Consider the following 24202-nt stretch of genomic DNA (forward strand, 5'->3'; position numbering starts at 1 on the left):
AGTCGCCAAGCTCCGCTATCTTCTGTCTGCTTCCAAAAACCAGGAGCTTAATTTTATCTGGGTTAAGAAGTAAAAAGTTCTGACAGCACCACTTGCTGACGTTAAATAGGTCCTCTTTTATATGAGCTATTGTGGGCGTCTTCTCTTTCAAATCAAACGAAATAACTAGTTTGGTGTCGTCCACATAGCTCTTTGCCATGCATTTCATTACAGTACAGAGGTGAGGTCTTTCGTATATATACTAAAAAGAAGAAGGTAATACACCTGAATGCACCTTAATGAACTACTATACAAAGTGTGGATCGATGTTTGTACTTTACAAAGAACGTTTGAATCCCTGACGTTTGAAACGGTAATTAATTTTTCAACTCAAAAGAAAAAAAAAAAAAAAACGCCATATCCTCATATCCAAAGGGAACAACCTTCCAAGAATTGCGCAATGTGAATGGCCTATGGCTTTACAGAGTCAGTATAATACAGTTATTAATCAAAACAGTCAATTCTGGTCAGGCAGTGAGCTTGAGGAAAAGACATAATTAAGAAAAACTTGTTTTCATGAAATACAAAGGTCTGGATTCACCCTTGCAGACCTAGATTTCTCTTAACCTTGCACTGCATCACAGCAATTCACAAGTCTCCTAAGAGCTTGGCGATAGTTACTGCTAAAGGTAAGGCAGATAATCGGGTTGATAGCACAGTTTGTGTAAGCCATGAAATAGGCGACATAATAAGATACCCAAAACTTACAATCCAAAGTGATTTTTGGTACAAAATAAGATGTTACTAACTGAATGGAAAAGGGTATCCAGCAAATGAAAAACGCTACAACGATAGCAACAGTCATCTTAAGCACATTTCTGTTTCTTCTTTTCCTCTGTTCCTCAGCGCTGGCTGACTTTTCACCAGGATGGACTTGCCCTTTAAGCTTGATCAGGATTTTGGAGTAAAGTATCACCAAGACGACAAAAGGGATGTAAAAGAAGAAGATAAAACCTGATAGGAGGTAAATATCAAATGAGCTTGTCCCTCCGAAGATCACCTCCCACTGATTCATGCACCTCTCTTCTTCTTGGTATTCAACAAGATTGAAGTTAAACAAATATGGCGAATGAAAGGCCGCTGCGAGTACCCATGTACCAACAATCAAACAGCGACACACCTTGCGACTGATGAAGGGGGAACGGAGTGGAACTACAACAGCTGCATATCGATCCACTGTTATCAGAACCAAGCTCTGAATCGACACTAACGTGGAAATATCAGCAAGAAAAGCGTACATCTTGCACCAGGCCTGACCAAGGGTACCACCAATAAGCCACGAGCCAACTTGAAAATCTACCAGTTTAACGGGGAACAAGAATATCGGATAGAGCAGGTCAGACATGGCCATGTTTGCGATCAACATATTTATCGGTTTTCTCAAAGTTGGGGTTTTGTAAACAATTAATACGATGAGAGAATTGCCAACCAGCGAGACTACAAGGATTAAACTAAAAGCAACTGTAGCTCCAACTTTTAGTGCTTCTGGATTTATCAGACTGGAGCAGCTCCAGGAACTTGATCCATTTGCTGTTGTGTTCATGCTTGCTGGTTCTTTGGCAAGTCTCTTCGCTTGAAAACAGCTTGTGGCGGTTCTTTGTCCTTTATATTCTACTAATTATTACGTAAGTAAAGCTATAATAGTTCAATCTAATTGACAATCTAAATTAAACAGGTAGATCCATATCAAAATGTTGAATATATTCTTCCATGGTTGTTATACAATAGTAAACATTCTCGGTCTCGTTTTATTCATTTTCAACTACTTCGCTTCACGATTGTTCTGCTGGAGGACTCCCCTAGCCTGGCCCCTAAGTATTGGTTTTAAAGCCGGGGTTTATGTCACGATATTTTCTTATAGTTAAGCAAAGAAATTGACCTAGAGCAGCAAAATCCTTGTGACGTAGCCCCTTCAAGCTCTCTCATGCAGCTGGTAGCTAAAATAAGGAAAATGCAAATATTATTCCAGAAGGAAGTGGCAATAATGATGCTATCATTAGAGACCCATTTGATGTTAAGTGAAATACAACAATGTTGATGTTGCATGAATACACAATAATCAACAATTATTCCACAGCTAATCTCATTAGCCAATGATCGATTGTTTCCGAATAAAATATGAATAAATATGAATAAACCGAAAAAGACATTAGAAACTTTTACACTAGTGCTACATGTCTCTATGAAAACTTTTGCATTTGCGTCAGCGCGAACGGGCCTCTTGATGAATATTACGTACTCATTTCTAGAAAATCGCCACGCATGGTTACGACCATTAACATTGATGGTGGCACACCTGCTCGTAGTTATTTTACTAAAAACATCTAAAAAAAAAAAATTTTCCCCGAGCTAACTTTCACTGACTTTTAGCCTCTATTTGATATTGGCGAAGACAGTGTAAAGTCAATTCTCTATTAACTAGTGCTTAACTTGATATAACGATACAGCTTTGCCTTTCCATCTGCGACTAGAGCAACTCTCATGCCCCAAACTTCCCGTTTGCTTTAGTAACAGCTTGACATACGCACGCTGGCGCATGGACTAATTGTTAAATAAACATTTTAACTCTCGCCTCTATTTGTTAATGACGCAAATGGTGTGAAGTCATATTTGTATTCACTGCCAACTTTCCATAACGGTACAACTGCGTCTTCCCGTTTGAAAACGCGCTAATTACTTCCTATCCGATGTATTTGTTAAGAGACGCTTGTTCAAAGTAAGGTCCACCAAATTAAAAACAAAAATATTTTTTTAAGACCGTAACTGAAAACCAACCTTTGTTTTTTCAATAAAAAAAAAGGTAAGGGAAAGACAGCTTACCAGATAAAGATAAATTTCATAGACCATTAAGTGTTTTCTTTTATCCATTTTATTTTTTAAGTTCCTCATATTGATCGGTCTATGTTTAAAAGCTGTTTAGTCAAACAAGATATAAATTTTTTCCTTCATAAAAACACCTAAGGTTGATGGCAACTTTACCGCAAATTACAAAACGCGTTTTGAATTTCATTACCGCATCCTGTGTAAAAACCTGGGTTCTTGTTTTTCGTGTCCGTTTTCATTTTTTGAAACAATGACGGGTTTAATCAAACATGTTTAGTTAGTTTGAAGGGGGAACCATGGGGAACCCAGACAAGCCATTTACTCCTTCTACAGAGGACGTAACCGACGGCAATTTTGGTTTTGTGTGTTCGTGTTGGTTTTAAAAGTTACTGAAAATGATAGCACTCAATCATCGCTGAGTTTAATATTGTGAAGTCTACTTTTGGTGGAACCTTTGAGGAACATTGTCAATATAAATGCAAATATTAAGCAATTTTAAGAAATAAATTCTGAGTTCCGGATGGGTCACAATGAAAACTACTGGGACTTGAAAGAATCAAAAGTATAGCTTATATATTCTCATTAACCGTCGTTTTATTCGACCTTATTAAAATAAGCGCATTGTAGCCCTTAATTTTGGTGGAAAATTTTGAATTTAGAATACCTTGCGAGAAGAGATTTCTTTCGATTCTGTTCTCCAATGGCTTTTACTTGTAGCATTTACGAAGTCGTTTGCGTCACTGTTAGCCGCGTGATTGGATTTTTTAAGCCCCGCGAACAACTTTAAAATTGGTAAAAGCCATGCCATAAAAACCTTTGCTCTAAGGGTATGTTTAAAAGTAAGAGTCTCTCATTAATAAGATACTATTGAGTTTTATTATACGTGAGCAGCAAGCAGTAACTTACAATGCAATTGAAATATACATAAATAAATGTTCAACTTTATGTCGATGAAGTAAAATGTCAAGTATTATCGCAAGGCAGCTATTGTAACATCCTACATACATCCTTTATTATCTTTCCATAAACAAGGTTTTTCAAAGATAATTGCAAAAAATATGATTAAAAACAAAAAGGAGTACAGTAAATGTATAAGAAGTGGATTGGTAAAATTATCTAAGAGTTAAAAATTAATCACTTCAATATACGATAATACATAAAATATAAGAAACATCGTTTATAAAGTTTTATGCGCAAGCAAAGTATATAGCTTACTTTTGAGCTTTCGTTTGAAGCTTATAACATCTTTGCTTAGTTTTAATTCATTGTCCAATAAGTTCCATATCTTCACTGTTCTGTAATAGAAGCTTCTCTGGTCACTCGTCGATTTAAATAAGGGAATATGTAGCGATTGAGAGTTTCTAGTTTCTCGCCAACTCACTGATGTTAAATCGTTTACTAAATTTAGACGTAAGATAATCCGATGCTGAGCCCGTCATACATTTAAATGCCAGAGTGGCTCTTCTAAGATAGTCAGATTAATTTTTCTACTGGGAGCCAATTTAATCTTTTTAATAAAGGGAAAAAATGGTCATACTTTTTGCCCCGCATAATTTTGACAAGATTGTAACTGGCTTATGCATATTTCTGTTAGAAGTATTTGCCCACACGTTCCAACAATAATAGTTTACTGAATATAAATAGTAATGTATAATTATTTCAATTAAAATTTCCTGAGTTAATGCATGTTTAACACGATTTATTTGAGCTAGTCGAGAAAAGCATGATGAAACGGTCTTCATTAGTAATGTGATCATCGTAAGTTAGGTTGTTGTCCAATATTACGCCCAAATCTTTCCCAATAGGTACTGGTAGCAGTTCCTTTCCAAGCGATGAAAACTTGAAGTCGCCACCCTTACCAAACCATATGTATTTTGAAACTGATTTTAAAGTATTTAAAATGTATTTTCAGTATTTGAACACTATTTTCCTGTATTTTAATACTATTTGACAAAAAAATTTAAATTTTCGCCCCTGTTTGAAATATATCTTGAGTGTAGTTAAATTGTATTTCATGTAAAGGAAAACCTCTCTCATCAATTTACAATGTATTTTGTTTAATAAATATGATTAAAATAGAGTATTTAAAATGTATTTTGGGCATAGAACCACTAACACTGTTACAAACAGAGTTCAAATAGACTATTTGAAATATGTTTTAAGGGCTTTTATGCTGACTGTAATTAAGATACTTTTAAATAGGGTACTTTAACTCTGTTTTGAGTTGTATCTAAAATGTATTTTGAGACGCATCCACTGACAAAGTTACAAACATAGTTCAAATAGACTATTTGAAATATGTTTTAAGAGCCTAAATGCTGACCGTATTTTAAATCCTTTTAAATAGGGTACTTTAACACTGTTTTGAGTTGTATCTAAAATGTATTTTGAGACGCATCCACTGACAAAGTTACAAACAGAGTTCAAATAGACTATTTGAAATATGTTTTAAAACCTTAAGAACTGACCGCATTTTAAATACTTTTAAATAGGGTACTTAAACACTGTTTTGAGGTCTATTTGAATTGTATTTTGGGCACACAGCACTCTGACTATAAAAACAGATTATCCATAAACTATTTGAAGTCTGCTTAAAGTCATCAAATGCTTACCTTATTGTAAATACTTTAAAGTAGTGTACTGATAACTTATTATTACTAGGGTGCAATACTGTAATGTCTTTTGGGAGACTTATACTCAGACTATAAATAAAAGTAACAATTGCACAAAGTTAATTTTTAAGCCTTCATGGTGTCACGAACTCATAAATGACTCAAAACAAGCTGTCACATATTGTAGACCGGATTCTCCTCCCAACAAAGTTCGAAGCTGAGCGAAAAATTAAATCTAAATTAAATAAAAAAAAGAGAAGAAAATTAGGAATAGGTTTTAGCTTTGACTGACAACACGTAACTGTGACAGTGTTCCGATAAAAGATCTATCCGTTCCTCACTGTTCATTACCTGCACGCTCTCTGCGAAAATCTCCGCGTAGATTTTAGCCGCGATTCAATTAATGCAGTTACGGGACTTTCCATAAGTTTTTTAAAAGAAACTTTAAAATCGCATTTTAATTTCATATAGAAATTTTTTCACAAACAGCCGAAGCCGCGGGCCGAGAACCGGATGCACGCGGTCAACAGAGGTTTATCTAAAATAAGCCCTTGAAATTACATAATAAATAAATTATCCAAGCTAAGATCTCACCTCATATATATTGCATCAAGAAACAAAGCTCAGATATGAATAAACTCCGACATATGGTTATCTTTCTCTCACAGATTATTCCGCACATGCATGGCATATTATTTCTAAGATGTCACGCGCGACTGAAATCACGACTTCGCCCCGCGGTGATGTGACAAATGCACGTGATAAACAAACCGTCCTTTGTCCTTTGCTCATTTCAAATTATTGTACCGGCGGTTGCTGTGATGGCGGGTGCGCTTGATTTTACTGTTTGTTACGATCTTACAAAAGTATACATTTCAACTCTGCGGATTGGCTGAACACGTAGATGTTGCATTTATCACGGATCAAAAATGGGTATGACTCCTCAGCGACTGTTATGTACTTTGAAAGGATCTGGTTCAGTTTCTCTCCGAAGCACGCGGTCTTGTGCTGTCTTGTGTGTTAATCCAAGAGTCTTCTGTCGTGTGAGTATTATACACAATATATGCATAACATGTTACTAAGACGCCATATGAGAAACAAATGAAGGGTAGTAAACATTTATATACTCCCGCCTGTACGGCAATTTTAGTTTTTACAGGGTTCCATGCTCACTCAGCCTCGTTGTTCTCAGTCACTTGATGTCACGTCACCGACCTCTTTCATGCTCGTGTAAATTTTATGGTGTTATTCTTATGTTGTTCTTTATCAGTCAATAATTAAACGTTCAGGCGTAGCCTGCAAGCTTCTGATAATAATTGAGTAAAGCCGTGAATATAATAAAAAATGTAAGTTACATGTATGTAGATTATTATTTACCGGTAACGTAACGCAATACTCTTTTGAAGCGGAAGATTGATAGCCTGTGTACCGACCCCCTCCCCTCCGATTTTTATTGAGGGGAGGGGGTTTGTACACAGGCTAAAGATTGATTTCAGCATTTCTGAAAAATTCCATAAGAATTTCCCGAGAATTCGTAGGGAATTCAACGTAAAGTAATCGGCTAAGAGATAATTCCGGTGAAATCCTAACGTAGGACTGTGTGGAGAAATTTCGCAGAAGTAAATCTTGCTTTTTCAGAGTAATTTTAGACGGTTTTGTATTCATTTTATTTCATGAATTTAAATGGTATTTTCATCCTGTTTTTGTACTGTTTTTATGCTCTTTCGACCGATTTTTGTACTGTTTTCAGACAACTCTAAGGCTATTTTCTTACAATTTTATACTGTTTTTGCATTTTTGTATCCTATTTTTGATGTATTTTCACAATATACGCGTGCTATTGCTTTTCTTCCTCTGTGGTATTTTAATACTATTTTCAAAGTATTTTTATTGTATTTGCAAATACGATTATTTTACTAAATTTCGAAACCCATTAAAAAGCTTTTAAAATATATTTTGAAGCATAACATTTTAATAGCGTTTTAAACAGGTTAAAACACCTTTAAAATCAGTCGAAAAATATATTAAAAATATATTTTTGGACCTATTTTAAACCTGTTTTTTTCAAAATACGTTTAAAATTGCCATTAAAAATAGTTTTAAAATAGTATAGCAAATTAAAATATGTTTCTGAAACTGTTTTTATCCTGTTTTTATTCCGATTTATAAGATATTTAAAAACTATTTTAGACCTGTTTTGAGCCTTGCAAAAGCCCTGGAATTTCTTATATATTTTAAACGAATTTAAAAATACATTAAAAATTCTTTTTTAATAGCGTTTTAAACAGGTTAAAACACCTTTAAAAGCAGTCGAAAAATACATTAAAAATACACTTTTCACCCTATTTAAAACCTATTTCACAAAACAGGTTAAAAACAGTTTTCAAAAATAGCTTAAAAATACATTCAAAACAGTGTTGGATTTGGTAAGGGTGCAAGCTCCGCTATCTTCTGTCTGCTTCCAAAAACCAGGAGCTTAATTTTATCTGGGTTAAGAAGTAAAAAGTTCTGACAGCACCACTTGCTGACGTTAAATAGGTCCTCTTTTATATGAGCTATTGTGGGCGTCTTCTCTTTCAAATCAAACGAAATAACTAGTTTGGTGTCGTCCACATAGCTCTTTGCTATGCATTTCATTACAGTACAGAGGTGAGGTCTTTCGTATATATACTAAAAAGAAGAGGTAATACACCTGAATACACCTTTATGAACTACTATACAAAGCAGGGATCGATGTTTGTACTTTACAAAGAACGTTTGAATCCCTGACGTTTGAAACGGTAATACAATTTACTTTTTTTTTGTCCGATAATTTTTCAACTCAAAAGAAAAAAAAAACGCCATATCTTGATTGCGGAGCTCTGGCGCGCGAAGCGCGCCTGCGGAGCACCATGGATAAGTAAATCTACCCATCCGAGAAAATTTGGTAATCAGGTGACCGTACACCGCCCGCAGCCCGCCCGTTCGTCCGCACCACAGGAAAACCAATGTTCAATCTCATACTTTCTAGCTAGTTTGGTAGCATAGGAAGACTCATACTGCACACATATTGTACATCAATGCTGTGATCACTTGACAGCTGTCAAAACAGGGTATCCGCTGACCAGTATCACCTGACCGTATCGCGGGCTCAGGTGTCGACCCATCGAGGTCGAGTATCTTTTTTGAAGTTATCCGCTGACAAGTTGCTAGTTTTCAAATGATCGCAGCCTCAAGTTTAATTTTTTTTAATTCATATGAAATATGTTGTGTTTTATATGTGTCACACAATTAAAATTTTGATTTCAAACTGACCTCGGAGCTAAAATTCAGCCAGTTTTTACAGGCAGGGAAGACATGCCAGTTGTTTTTAACTTTTCTCACCAAGGTCATGCGTTGGTCACGCTCTACGTGATCCAATTTGTATCCTCTGATTGGTCAAAATTTGACAGGTGAGTTTATGCGGAAAATTTATGCAGCATCTTGAAACTTGTTTACTTTGACAGCTGAAGCTGACAGAGTTTTGTGTCAACCTGTGATGTTTTTAACCCCGCTGAATGTACAAAATGAATTTCTGCTGCTATCAAGAGTCTTCTGTTATTCATAGCTAGTTTGTTTATGGGGTTTTTGGTTGAGAAATACGTCGCTTGTGAAAGTCGGAAATCCGGTTTCGGATGGCATCGTTTTCGTTTTTCACCTTGCTTGATGCGTAAGAGGGTTGAAAAGTCTGAAGCGATTCTGGCCTTACTTGATAGTTTGCAGAGCATCTCGTATGGTAAGCCTGAGTAATTATTGTATTTGATGTTTGTTTTTTACATCTAATTTAATGAAGTCGGGCGTAGTTTATCCGGCTATTTAGTTTATGCACGTTTGTAAGATTTGAGACGATGATCGATCTGACCGAGTATCAGGTTTGATTATAAGCAGAAACGTATGAGTTTCTCTTATAAGCTTATAGAGCTTTAAAAAGCCTTTAGACATTTTCTCACTGCAAATAGAAAGAAAACGTTCCAAAGAATATTAACTTATAATTCTGGCTGTAAAAGAAAGCTTTGAGCGATTTTCTTGCCTCGAGTTCATCTTTGAAAAAAGCAAACGCCGGGAAGCCGGCTTAAAACATAAACAAGGATTTTCAGAGACACTTTTTACTTGTCTTCGTGAATGAAAATTGTTGTCTCTGTATATGTTTCACCGAATTATTATCCTTTTATTGATTGTTAGTAGTCTCTTTTGCAATTTTAATCGCTGTGCCGTTTGTTTTCAGTCGCTCACGAACATCGCAAAATGCTGCGTGTATCAAACGCTTTTGAAGATAACTCATGGTTATAAAACCGTTAAATAAAGATAGAAACATAATAATTTTTTTATGATGTTAAAGCTTATAACTCTTTTGATCTTGATTTAAACAGTCGACTTTGGCGCTTGTCAAAAGTGAGAACCGGCAAGCCATATAGGTGATTTTAGAATTTTTTTTAACGGTTTCGGCAAAAGCCCACGCGTGCTTCGATCGAATGTTGAATGAGTACAATTTGTATTGCAAAATTGTGATCTGTCCGAGGTCTGTATGATAAGAACAGTGCCTCATGGTACTGTTTCACCGCAGATGATATAAAAAAAGCATAAAAGGTTGGTTTACACGTCCCCAGACTTGTTAGCAAGATTTTGTAAAGTAAATTGTAAACTTGTCGCACGCAAAAAATTGGGCCTGTTTTTTTTTTCTTCGATAATTTGTTTTCCAGGCCTAATCTACTGTGATCAAGAGCCATTTTTTATGGCTCTTGAATGTGATCGAAGATGACTGCTATTTTTTGGGTGTACATATAAGGCTATCAACTCGATGTAAGATTAAGTTCACTCTTAGCTTGGACTGTTTGCAAATTATTTTTCTCTAAAATCACTTAGCCTTTCCCTCAAAAGTCACATGAATGTGCTCTAAAGTTAACTGATTTGTAAAATACAATTGCAAGTTTATTGTTTGATTTAAATCATAAATTCGAGTTAATAGGAGCTTCGCTTTTAGCCCTGGCTAAATCTATATATTATCCAAAGGGAACAACCTTCCAACAATTGCGCAATGTGAATGGCCTATGGCTTTACAGAGTCAGTATAATACAGTTACCAATCAAAACAGTCAATTCTGGTCAGGCAGTGAGCTTGAGGAAAAGACATAATTAAGAAAAACTTGTTTTCATGAACTAGATTGTCTATTGGTCGACCTTTGCAAGTTCGCGTTTCATAGGTAGTCAATTCCTATATATTCGCATTTATTAATTTACTTATTTATGTTCGGTTTACATTATTTGAGATCACCAAAGGTCAGGTCTACACTGTTTATACTGCATTCTTGCGCCTCTTACGTTATACTTTCTGCTATCAGTTTATTTCAATTGATACAGTCATGTACAGCTGAATTCATCCTTGCAATCAACTCCTTTTGCAACTCTTAAAACTCGTCGACCCTTTCGCAATTCACATGAAATTTGGTAACGGAAAACCGTTAGCCGTTGCAGCTGATCTCAAAAGCACAGCTTCGCTCTTTTCTCAGTTAGATAACTAAATTTCTTTTTAGTTTAACAAATTGTCGATTCAGTCGGATCTTAGCGGTTAGTGGAACAACCACTTTAGCAAAATTATTGAGCAAACAATGGAATATTACCAATAACAGAGAAGAAAAATAAAATACCGTGATCAAGGAGGTCAAATTTGCTGGGATAAAATCGACATACACACACTGAAGTCATGATTACTAGTATAGGGAGCAAAGTTAAATCAACTATGAATGAAATTCTGTTTGCTAAATCTTTGACGCGTTGCATAAGTTTTGTTATTCACTGGTCTTGTAGAATTCAGAATCAGCATGCCAATAATAAGGTCATCATAGATACATGTTATTCACCGGCTGCGAGGTCCGTATTGAGAGAAACTGTACCCAAGGTCTTATGTACCGGCCGAGGGCGGTACTCAGATTCCATCGCTTCAGACATAGCTTTCAGTTTTCTAGAGTTACTCTTGAACTGCATAGCAGCATCTCACAAGTCTCTTAAGAGCGTGCCATACTTGCTGCTAAACACGAGGCAGATAATCGGGTTGATAGTACAGTTTGCGTAAGTAATAAACGGGGCGGCAATATAGTACACTAGAACAATACAGGAAGACAAGAAGTCCGGTGCAAAATGAGATATTATTCGGTCAAATAAAAGGGGTGCCCAGCAAATTTAAAAAAATGAGAAACGCTATATTGATAGCTTATGGCCATCTTGAGCACTTGTTTGTTTCTTCTTGTCCGCTGTTCCTCAATATTCACTGAGTGTTCACCTGGATGAGCTTGATGCTTAAGCTTGATCAGGATGATGGAGTAAAGTATTACTTAAGAGGACAACAGGGATACAAAAGCAAACGATGGCTTCTGCTAAGTCATAAATAGGAAGTGACCTTTTCTCTCCGAAGGCCTCCTCCCTTTGAAGCTCGCACCACACTCCTTCTGGGTATTCCAACAAGTTTAAAAGCAAACAAATAGGGCGAAAAAAAGCCCACTGCGAGTATCCATGTACCAACAATCAAATAGGGACATGGCTTGAAATTGATTTAGGGTGAACGAAGTGGAACTACCGCTGACAGCTCCAAATCGTTCCGCTGTTATCAGAACAAGGCTCTGAATCGATACCAACGTGGAAACGTCTGTGAGAAAAGGATGTATCTTGCACAAGGCCTGACCAAGGTTACCACCAATAAGCCACGAGCTAACGTGCAACCCTGTCAGTCGAACAGGGGTCAGAAATACTGGAAAGAGAGGGTCAGACATAGCCATATTTGCGATCAGCATATTTATCGGTCTTCTCAAGGTTGTTGTTTTGTAAATAATTAATACGATGAGAGAATTTCCAACCAGCGAACTAAGAAGAATCAATTTGTAAGCGATGGTTTTTCCAATTTTGTCTGCTACTGGATTTATTAGTCTGGAGCAGCTCCAGGAACTTGCTCCATTCGCTGTTGTGTTCATGCTTACTGACACCTCAACAGGTGTGTTCTCTTGAGTCTCAGTTGCTTCCAAAAAGTCCTTCCGTTCTGTTCAAATAGTGCTTATATATACTATTTGTTCAAGGGCAGATTTAGGAGTGGGCCCAGGGGGCCCGGCCCCCCTTTTGTCCGGGAATTTTTTTTCTTTTACTGACATGTATTGTAGGGTAGTTCCAGCTTTGTTACTTAAATACATTTCTTTAATAAACATTGTTAATAAGGAAATTTATCGAACGTTGTGCTCTCGCCGCAATCGCTTCGGCCCCCTTTACCATTATAAAGTGTTAATTACTTCTTTGACTACAGCCACCCCAGTGGTTTATTAAATATTTTCAGCATTACATGTTAACATGGAATCCAGGCATTTGCTAAATTTAAACGTCCAGAGTGCACCAGATTGCACCTCAGAGAACTTCAATCTCAAAAATTTTCCGGGAGGAGCATGCGCCCGAAACTCCATAGAAAAGTGCGCCGCACGCAGTCCTGATGGGCGCTAAGACGCCCATATTGCCAATGTATACTATTTCTCTGGGCCCCCTCTACCACAAAATACTTCGTCCGCCTCTGATATTTGCAATGGATCGATAGTATTGTCTACCGGAAGTTGTGTTAGCGGAAGTTCTCGGTTACTTTAAACGTGCAAAGGATCATGGATATTTGTGTGGGCCATGCTTTCCGGGTGTCATGGCGGCCGAATAAAATGTAGTTCCTTTTATAGTTAAATCCGGTTTATTACACGGCCATCCGGGCGTCATTGTTACATTGGCGACGAGGATTCAGTTCGTTTTGTGATAAAGTGGATGTCTGGAAGTCATTTGTGCGGAAAGTCCTAGTATTTTGTCAGGAAGATGACGGAAAGTGGAACCACTTCGAGTACAACTTCAAGTTCACAAGCTTCGCCACCCGAGACGTTTGTTCCTCTACTTGATGTGGCCAGCCTTCCTCCCTTCAATCCAAAGGAAGATCCGAACACCCTTGCAGTTCGGTGGAAGTTGTGGAAGCGCTCGTTCAATCTGTTTTTGGTGGCAAAAGGGATTACGAAAGATGAACAGAAAACCGCATTGCTGTTGCATACTGGAGGGTTGAATTTTCAGGAGATTTATTACACGTTATTGACTGGTACGGAAATCAAGCCGTTCGCTGAGAGTATGGAGTTGTTGGATAACTATTTTGCACCGCAGTTGAACGTTCCATTTGAAAGACATCAGTTTAGGCAAATGGAGCAAGCGTCAGGAGAGTCGCTGGATCAGTTTGTTTGTCGGTTGAGGCAGAAAGCGATCTTCTGCGAGTTTGAAAATGTTCATGAAGGATTTACAAGATTTGGCTCGTGTGCAGGAAGCAGTGAACATGCAGGTCAAGGCTATGGATCACTCAGGTGAATGCTGTTTCCGGTAAACCTCACAGCAAAGGAAAAGGAAAAGGGACAGCGCAGGGTAGAAACCGAGGAAATAAGCCTGGTAAACCGTCGGGTGGTTCTCAGAAGACAAAAGTAAGAGGCTGTTTTCGCTGTAATTACATTGACCATGAATAAAACGATTTCTTGCATAAATCAGCTGTATTTACGAAACATAAACATGATGAACAAAACTACAAGAATTTACAACGCAAGCGAAAAAGCACATGTCCAAAAAACTAAAGGGGGGTCCGAGCCCCTGAAGACTAACTTAGGGCCTAGTTCCCACACGTCCGAACAATGTAACAGAAAATAAAATTTTAGTTCCGAACATCCTCCCACCCGATGCAGGGAGTGCATCTTCAAATTGATCAATAATGTTCGCATCAAGTTCAATAATTGTCAACGTTCCTTTGTCAGTTCAATCAAGTTCAGCAGCTAGATCAGCATCACAGGCTTCAAAAAGATGTAGCCGCTGTACTGGACGACGGGTAAGACTTCCAGATGTCAATCGCAAAGTAACTGATCGGATAAGACCATCACGACCAGGATGGGTGGCTTCCACGCGCGCACGTTTCCACTGACCTCGAGCTAAGTTATCTTCGCTAACAAGGCCCAAGTCACCTTTGTGTATCTCGCGACCAACTGTTAACCATTTCTTGAGGGGTATCAAAGATCTCAGGTACTCAGGATGCCAACGCTTCCAAAATCCATTGACAAGTTTTTGATGATACTGAAAATGTTTAGTGATGGCTGTAGAAGCGTGTTCGGAAACACGGGTGTCCTTAGCTGGAGACGCTTGAAGATTTCTCCCAATGAGAATCTGAGCAGGGGTAATCATGCTGTAGTCCCCAGGGTCTGCACTAAGGTGGTCAGCTGTTCAGCATCCAACATTGCTTCGGCAAAGATTTTCTTCAGAGGTGTCTTGACACTCTTCACAAGACGTTCATAAAACCCACCCCACCATGGGGATCTCTCCACGATATGCTTCCACTGAATCTTCCGTTCAGACAATGCTACTTGAGTTTTGTCAGCTTCAAGTACTCTCCAGCATTGCTGCAAATGTTTATTAGCACTCTTGAATGTTTTGGCATTATCTGACCAAATAATACTGCACATTCCTCTTCTTGCACCCATTCGTCTTAAGGCAAGGAGAAACCGCTCCGCAGTCATGTTGCTCACTAACTCTAAGTGTATTGCACGGGTAACTGCACAGGTAAATAGACAGATGTAAGCCTTTTCGCCACTGTCTTTTAAAAACAATGGACCAGCGAAGTCCAAACCAACATTAGTGAATGGCGGTGTAGGTTTGATCCTGTCTTCAGGAAGTGGTGCCATCTTCTGCATAAATGGCTTTGTGTGGTAAGGGCGACAAACTAGGCAGTTCTTTACTGTCTGACGGACTGTTGATCTCCCTTTGATCAACCAAAATTTCTGTCGTAGGACTGATAAAGTACACTCAACGCCAGCATGGAGTTCAAGGCAGTGAACATCTTCAATCTGGAGCTTCACAACAGGATGGTTGGAAGGCAAGATAATGGGATGCTTCTCCTCTTCCGGTAATGAAGACTTATGAATTCTTCCGCCTCCAACGCGAAGTAAGCCACTAGAAGGGCACAGAAATGGATTTAAATTTGCAAGCTTCCTGTCCTTCAAGGGACCACCATGTTTAGCCAACGAAGCTACTTCGTCAAAACTTGTTTTCTGTACATGGGCTATCAGCCATTCTTCTGCCTCTCGTATCTCTAGTTCAGTTAAAGGAGTTGAAAGTCTCTCTTCTTCTTTCAACTTCGAGTTGCGAATGAATCTTCTGATCCATGCAACAGTTCTTAACAATCGACTGTACTTGCTGAACCTGGCGTAGTCAATAAACGTTTCTCTAGTTTGGACAACACAGCTGCCAATAGCTTTACTCTTCCTCTCCATTGTACTGCTTCATTTGGAGACTTGGATCTTAAATCCTCTGGCCAATCCTTTTCTAACTCTTGCAACCAAGAGGGCCCCTTCCACCACAACTGACTCTCTCTAAGCTGCCTAACAGATAAGCCTCGGCTAGGTAGATCTGCTGGATTATGCGACCCTGGGCAATATCTCCAAACACTAGGATCCAACAGCGACTGAATCTCCATGACACGGTTAGCAACAAATGGTTTCCAGGCTGATCCTCTGATCCAGTGCAAGGTGGAAGAATTGTCCGTCCAACAAACAATGCGGCTAATAGGACAGTCAATTGCATCTTTAACATAGATACACAGTCGAGCAGTTATCACTGCAGCCATTAGCTCCAAGCGAGGGAGACTAATTTTTCGCACAGGAGCAACTCTTGTCTTAGACATCACAAGGCTTGTAGACGCCTTCCCTTCTTTAGGAACAACTCTGATGTAGATGGTGGTGGCATACGCAACTTCTGATGCATCGCCAAATGCGTGTAACTCCACCTTTGCACGCTGGCTTAAAGACCAATCAATGTAACTTCTTGGAATGTGAAGCTGTTCAAGCTCTGAAAGCTCTTGAACCCACTGAACCCACTTCCTAGAGGTTTCTTCAGGTAACTCATCATCCCAACCAACACCCTGGGTCCACAGACTCTGAAGCAAAAGTTTTGACCTTACTGTAAAAGGCGAGATGAGACCAATCGGATCGAAGATCTTTGCTGCTACAGAAGCTAGTTCTCTCTTAGTGTACAATGTCTCTGATTTCAATTTCAGAGAGTCCAATTCAATCATAAAGACAAGGCTGTCTGTTCTCGTATTCCACTTTAGACCTAAAGCTTTCGTAACTGGATGCATTCCCGGTAGTTCACTCTCTAATCTGATCAAACTATCTGATGCTCTATCTTTCTCAGGAATGGCTTGCATAACCTCAGGCGAATTGCTGGACCATTTTGTCAAATTGAAAGCTGCTTGCTCCATAATTAGCTGTTTTGAACTTTTTGTAACCTCACGACTTCACGTACAGTGTCTTTCCCTGAGACAAAGTCGTCAACATAAGTGTTCCTCATAATTTCATAGGATGCTTCAGGGAATGTTTCTTTACATATCCTTTCATGCTCTTGAGTAGTGCAGATGGCAAGGAATGGACTAGAAATAACTCCAAACGTAACTCTTGTCATTCGATAAATCTTAGGTGTGGCATCAGGGTCCAAATCTCTCCGCAGGAAACGATGTGAATCCCTGTCTTCTTCTTTCAACCCAATCTGCAAGAACATCTTTTCAACATCACCCATGACCCCCACCTGATTCTTTCTGAAGCGCAGAAGAATTCCGACCAAATCAGGGTGCAATGCAGGACCCGCTTCTAAGCAGCTATTTAGAGACACACCATTTACATCTCTCGCGGATGCATCAAATACAAGCCTCGTCTTAGTTGTTTACTTATCTTCTCGGATAACAGCATGATGTGGAAGGTAAAACACAGGACGCCCATCTGCTGGTGCATACTGCTCATAGGGTACCTCTTCTGCTACTCGGTCCTCCACATACCTATTAATGGCCTCTTGGTAGGACTTGGCTTTGGATGAATCTTGGAGCAGATTCCTCTCCAGATTATACAGCCTACTTCTTGCTTGCTTGTAATTATCTTTCAGTACAACTTGCACATCTTTCCATAGCAATGAGACTTCATACCGACCATTCTTGTATGCTAATGTCTCTTTAAACTTCTTTAAGACTGTACTTTCACTTTGGCTGGTGGAAACTGACATTTCAACAGGTGTAATACCAATGGACTCCAAGTTCCAGAACTTCTGAAGTGTATCATTTAGTTCTTGGTTAGCACAAACTTGAACACTCATATACATAGTGCAATTTTGGCCACGACCGCCCGCTGGTCCACAGAAGACCCAACCTAAGGATGTACGAAGTGCCACTGGTTCATTAGGACCACCTCTCACAACATCTCTGGATACAAAGGAATAATAGAAATCCAAGCCAATGAGAACATCAATCTCTTGTTCGTTTCGGGGAAATTTCTCTGGAAACTTTATATCTTGAAGATGAGGCCACTTGGTAGGATAAACATCCACAGCATCAGCTGGACGGCATATAACTGGAGCAGTTAGTGCCTCAACACCTTGCGGCTTTCCAGGATCGCTGACCGGTGCTAGCGTAAAGGAAATTCTCTTTCGCAAAGTGTCCCTAGCAGATTTTCTTCCAAAACCCGAGACTGTGATTCTAACGGTCTCCCCATCAAGACCAAGCTCTTCAACCACACTCTGTTGGAAAAAGGACGTTTGGGAACCGGGATGAAAGAAACATCTGACAACCTTTTTTGCAACCATTGGATCCACAAAGGACAGCAGGAACAGTCTGCAGGATCACCTTCCCACCTGAATTAACTGCAATGGAACTTGCTACTATGGAAGACGACGAGGGAGGAGTTGCAGATGAGGATGGTGGCTCAGAGGACTTTGAATTCGCTTTTTCTTGGCTGAGACTTGACTAGTTCCAAGTGCAGGAGACTGTGATGTTTACCACGGCAGTATTTACAGAGTGGTTTTTGACAAACTTCAGCTCTGTGACCCGATTCAAAGCACCGAAAACACAATCCTTTGGATACCGCTTTTCTAAATCTTTCTTTGACTGGCAATGACAGGAAACTGATGCACGACCACACCCAATGGTTTTTACCACAAATGATGCACACACGCCCTTGAGTTGTCGTGCACAAGGCAGAGGTAGAGTACTTTCGTGAAGGGTTAAACTTGGAATGGGCTCCATGATTCCAACTGTTTTCCTGTGCAGGGGACTTCGATTGAAGAGAGGGAGGCTGGGAGGACTCCTTAGCTCTTATTAACTGTTCTAAGAAGGCAAACAATGTTTTCACTTTCACATAGTCCTCTTTATGGTCACCAATTTCTAATTCCCACTTCTCCACAACCTTTTTCGGTAATTTGTCAACAATTAAAGGCACGAGAACAGGCGCTAAGGTCTCGGAACGGAACTTCTCTCCCATTGATTCAACAGAACGAACATGACCAGCTACTTGATCAAAAAATTTAAGCATGCACAATGCATCTTCAGAATTCAACTGTGGCAAATGAATTAGGGACCTTATGTGTGCATCAAGAATCAACTGCGGATGGCCAAATCGTTCCTTCAGAGACTCTAATACTGGCTGATAATTCTCTTGTATGACTGCAAACCCTTTAACCGCTTCGGCAGCTGAACCTTTCACTGATCTCATTAGGTATTCTAATTTCTGAACATCAGCTAAAGATGGATTATCCACCACTGAGACTTTAATTGACTGATAATAAGACTGCCAGCTTAAAACATTCCCATCAAATGTTGGCAGATCAATCTTTGGAAGCTTCACTTGTACCTTGGGGCCTAACGATAGCCGCGCCTGGGCTGCAGTTGAATTACTTCCCGCGCTTTCCTTACCGACATGTTTACTTTCTAGATAATGCATCATTTTCGCCATGTATTCAATGACACGCAATTCGTACTCGTTATGACTCTCACATTCTTCATCAATCTCTTTCTCTTCCAATAGAGTACACATTGAGGCCTGAACTTCTTGAAGATCGTTCCATTTATTTGCAATGTTATCTTTCAAAACCTGAATTCTAGCATGGTTATCGGGTTTTGACAGAGCTTCGTCGATAGACTTCAAGGTGTCCGTCACGGACTTTCTAAGAAAACGTCTTTTCTTCTTAATAGCCTCCAGGTCATTCACCATTTTCATACACAATCTCCAGTAACCTTGAATGACAGTTTCGTTCATTAAAACACTCCAAAATTTCTGCAAAGTTCACAAGAGATAATGGCGCCAATCGCCGCACTGTCAAGGCCAACTTGACCAAATTCTTCACCACAAACGGAGGTCCAATTCTCAATTCTCCGCTGGTATCTTCAAATACTCGTCGACACTGTAGATCCGGCTACTGAAGGACCATGAATAAAACGATTTCTTGCATAAATCAGCTGTATTTATGAAACATAAACATGATGAACAAAACTACAAGAATTTACAACGCAAGCGAAAAAGCACATGTCCAAAAAACTAAAGGGGGGTCCGAGCCCCTGAAGACTAACTTAGGGCCTAGTTCCCACACGTCCGAACAATGTAACAGAAAATAAAATTTCAGTTCCGAACAGACCATATGGCACGTGACCCAAATTGTCCAGCCCGTAGCAAGAAATGTAATGCATGCGGCGAGATTGGACATTTTGCAGTCTGTTGCAAAACAAAGGAACGCAAACCTCTTACAACAGATGACGAGGGAAGGAATAATAAACGGGGTAGAGCCTATAAATAATCAGAGGATTCAGCCACCGGCCAACAAGATTATTAAGCATTTACAGTTGGAGTCGGTCAGCCTACAAGTGGTAGTGAAGTTGATTTGAAGGTTGGAGGAGTGACGTTACCAGCGGTACTTATTGATTCTGGAGCGTCGTGCAATGTGATTGACCAAGTTTTGAAGAAGAAGAGTGTCCAGTGTGAGTCCAAGAAATCAAGCAAAAAGTTGTTCGCTTATGGACAGAAAGATCCTACTGAGGTGATTGGGACATTTGTGTCTGAGATTGTGTGCGAGATCAGTGGCAACAGTTGTGTGGACGAATTCACAGTGGTTAAAGGTCCCGGAAGATCTCTACTCGGAAAGAACACTGCATAGAAGTTGGGCGTGTTAAGGGTCGGTCCAGATGCGTGTTCATTAACTGTTGAAGGAAGTGATGCCGACATCCGTGAGAAGTCTAGAGAGGTTTTTACAGGGGTTGGGAAGCTGAAGGATTTTCAGCTGAAATTACATATAAAATACGATGTCACGCCGGTTGCACAACCTGTACGGAGACTGCCATTTGGGTTAAGAGCCAAGGTTGAGGAGAAGTTGGATGAGCTGTTAGCCAAAGACATCATCGAGGAGGTGTCACACAACCCAACTGAGTCGGTGTCGCCGTTGGTTGTCGTCCCAAAGACAGACGGTGACATTCGGATTTGCGTGGACATGCGCATGGCGAATTCAGCAATAGAGACGGAAAGACACCCCATCCCTACAATTGAAAAGGTCTTGTACGACCTTAATGGCTCAACTGTCTTCTCAAAGCTCGATCTCAAGTGGGGCTTCCACCAGGTGGAATTGGATGAAAAATCGCGCGAGATCACGACGTTTGTTACACACCGCCGTTTGTACAGGTACAAACGTTTGATGTTCGGGGTAACATTGGCGCCTGAAAAGTACCAGAAAATTGTGACGGATGTTTTGCATGGTTGCGAGGGAGTGGCTAATTTGGCAGATGATTTGATTGGGCATGGTTGTGGCATAAAGGAACACGACAGGATTGCATGCTGTACTGACCCGATTGAAAGAGAAAGGACTAGCCTTGAATGGGCACAAATGCCAGTTTCGTCTTCCCAGGCTTACATTCTTCGGTCATGATCTGAGCAGACAAGGTGTTGCGCCCAGTGAAGAGAAAGTAGCCGCCATCTTGAACGCAAGCCCTCCACAAGATGCTCCACAGGTCAGATCATTTGTTCAGCTTGCACAGAGTTCCTTCCCAACTTCGCGCAAGAAGCAGAACCACTCAGGAGCCTCCTGAGGAAGAATGAGCCTTTTATCTGGGGTGAAGCACAGGAAAGGTCATTCCAGAAGTTGAAACAGCTAGTTGCACAGGCCACTACGCTTGCATATTTCAGAGGAGACTGTAACACACGTATTATTGCCGATGCAGGTCCACAGGGTTTAGGTGCAGTGCTGACTCAACTACAAGACGGCGAGTGGCGAGCAATCACGTACGCATCCATAAACCTCACTGAAGTGAAGCGGAGATACAGCCAGACCGAGAAAGAGGCCCTTGCCCTAGTATGGGCTTGTGAAAGGTTCAACATTTATGTGTACGGGCGCAAATTTGAACTTGAAACTGATCACAAGCCACTCGAGTGTATTTTTGGCAGCTTTCAAAACCATCAGCACGTATCGAACGTTGGGTTCTGAGGTTACAGGGCTATGACTACAGAGTTGTTTATCGGCCTGGCAAAGCGAATATCGCAGACTCTCTCTCAAGACTCAATCAATGTAACCCTAAGGACACGAGTGGGGAGGAATTTGACTTTGTCAAGGCAGCCGCTGAGGAAAGCTTACCTGTTGCCCTGAGAGCGAAACAAGTCGAATTGGTTTCTGATAGTGACCCAGAAATTCTAACCTGAGACAGTACATTTTAAGTGGGGACTGGTCTCAATGTAGGATGACAGCTTATGTGTGTGTCAAGGATGAATTGTGTGTGTTAGGCAAACTTGTTTTGCGTGGTACGAGAATTGTTGTTCCGAAGGCTTTACGGGGAGAAGTCTTGCGTCTTAAATAATAATAATAATAACCTTTATTTATTACCTTTGGCGATAAGAATTACGGTAATATTACAATAAAAATTCAAAACAAAATATTATATATACATATCAAATTAAGTTAAGATTAGCACCTCTAGGAATAAATGATTGTTTGTGCCTAACAGTGCGTGATACAGGTATTCTGAGGTGCGCTGGGTTAGTCTTACAAGATCTTAGATTATGGCCATGATCCACTGGCTTTTCTAAAAAACGTTTACAAGGATGTGTTTCAGATTCTAGGATACGTTTAAATTCTTTCCTCTTCAAATTCCGACGCCTAGTTGCAAGTGACTCAACAGTATCCCTAGGGAGACCAATGACATTTAGACATCTATTCTGCACTCTCTGTAGATCTTCTTCGAGGTAAATGGGTAGCCCTCCCCAGACAGGCGAGGCATATTCTAAAACAGGTCTAATCTTAGTGATGTAAGTTGTAAGACCAATGTCCCTGGGGAGATGGGCTGTTCTACAGACCCTAAGATAGTGGATCCGTTTACACGCTTTGTTGACAATACTTGAGACATGTGTATTCCACATAAGATCGTTCTGTACATATACACCCAGTAGTTTAAACTCTGAAACCCTCTCCAGTTCAGTAGGCCCGATATTAATAGGAGCAGGAATTGGACAGGACTTCTTGAAGGTGATCCACATATCTTTGGTCTTTTTAGCATTCAGCTCCATTTTATTCTGCACAGCCCATCTTTCCAAGTGAGTCACAGCATCCTGCATTTGACGGACAGAGTCCTTAAAAACAAGCTCGTATAGGGTGCAGTCATCAGCGTACTTGCAAGTGGATACAGGTATTCCCCTGGGGATGCAGTCCTCAATGTCGTTGACATGCACATTAAAAAGTGTAGGAGAAATGACACCGCCCTGGGGTACACCAGCAATCACCTCACCATGTCTGGAGAGGACTCCCGGGAGCTTAACCTGCTGTGTTCTGCCTGATAGGTAGCTCTGCGTCCATTTACAAAAGCTCTTGGTGATGCCCATGCCAGCGAGTTTAGTCAACAGAACGCCATGATCCACCGGATCGAAGGCTTTTCGGAAGTCTACAAAGACCACATGCACGCCATTATATAGACTACCAGAATCTGTAGCGTTATACCAGTCTTGTGTGATGCTGGCAAGCGCAGTCATAGTAGATCTGTTCGCCGTAAAAGCGTGTTGGGAAGCATTAAGACTTAGGTCCTTTAGGTTTAGCTTAAGCTGGATCCTCTCCAGTACCTTGGCGACTTGTGGCAAAACTGAAATCTGCCTAAAGTCATTGTTTATATCCGTCGGATTATCAACCTTGGGTACCGGGCTGACAAGAGCATGCTTGTAACTAGTAGGATACTTGGACTGTACTATACTGGCACAAACAATGTCGTGTATAACAGGTGCCAGTTCTTCGTGAAACCGTTTAAGGAGCCACGCAGGCACACCGTCAACACCTGTTGCTTTCCTCGGATTCACATGTTTGAGTATGGCTTTGACTTGCCCAATGTTTGGAACAGGTGGAGGTCTGTCGTCCAATTCATTGGCAACCTCGCTGACTGACAGTGCGGTTGGCTCTCGGTCCTTCCAAGGAGCAACAAAAGCATAAAGCAGAAGGTCCGCTGTTTTCTGTAGTTCAGCCTTGTTAGGCGCAGTTGGGGTTTTTGATAACTGCTGGGCACCACAGAGCGAGTAGATATATTTAAACCGCTTGCTTGGATTCGTATAACGGAGATCGCTGGCCTTCCTTTCATAAAATTTACGTTTAGCACTAGATATAAGGGCTGCTACCATTTCACGCTTTTGTTGATATTTTTCCTTGTCACCTTTAACCCAAGCCTTTTGTCTAGCACGTATCTGATCTTTAATATGCGGCGTCATCCACTCCTTGTCACTAGGATGCAAACGCACGTGACGCAGGGGAGTACAGGTGTCAAGAGAATTAATTATTATGCTATTGAATGCCTCAACTTTTTCATCAACATCAGATGCTTCGTAAACAACACTCCAGCTTTCCAAATTAAGTTTAAGC

General features: G+C 40.2%; 4 protein-coding genes across 4 annotated transcripts; all 4 read right to left on the bottom strand.

The window, feature by feature from the left end:
• Nucleotides 1-601: 601 nt before the first annotated feature.
• Nucleotides 602-1582, bottom strand: LOC140945372 (allatostatin-A receptor-like). The gene has a single exon (XM_073394407.1). The coding sequence runs from the start codon at nt 1580-1582 to the stop codon at nt 602-604; it is 981 nt and encodes a 326-aa protein (XP_073250508.1).
• A 13118-nt stretch (nt 1583-14700) lies between these two features.
• On the bottom strand, nt 14701-16775 carry LOC140945373 (uncharacterized). Its single transcript, XM_073394408.1, has 2 exons — nt 15710-16775; nt 14701-15608 (listed from the first exon to the last, which is right to left on the bottom strand). The coding sequence occupies exons 1-2, from the start codon at nt 16773-16775 to the stop codon at nt 14701-14703; spliced, it is 1974 nt and encodes a 657-aa protein (XP_073250509.1).
• Nucleotides 16776-17233: 458 nt separating this feature from the next.
• LOC140945374 (uncharacterized) lies at nt 17234-18142 on the bottom strand. The gene has a single exon (XM_073394409.1). It carries the CDS (start codon nt 18140-18142, stop codon nt 17234-17236), a length of 909 nt encoding a protein of 302 aa, XP_073250510.1.
• Nucleotides 18143-18261: 119 nt separating this feature from the next.
• LOC140945375 (uncharacterized) lies at nt 18262-19545 on the bottom strand. The gene has a single exon (XM_073394410.1). It carries the CDS (start codon nt 19543-19545, stop codon nt 18262-18264), a length of 1284 nt encoding a protein of 427 aa, XP_073250511.1.
• Nucleotides 19546-24202: the final 4657 nt, after the last annotated feature.

Source organism: Porites lutea, chromosome 8 (assembly GCF_958299795.1).
Source record: "Porites lutea chromosome 8, jaPorLute2.1, whole genome shotgun sequence".
NCBI classification, from domain to species: domain Eukaryota; kingdom Metazoa; phylum Cnidaria; class Anthozoa; order Scleractinia; family Poritidae; genus Porites; species Porites lutea.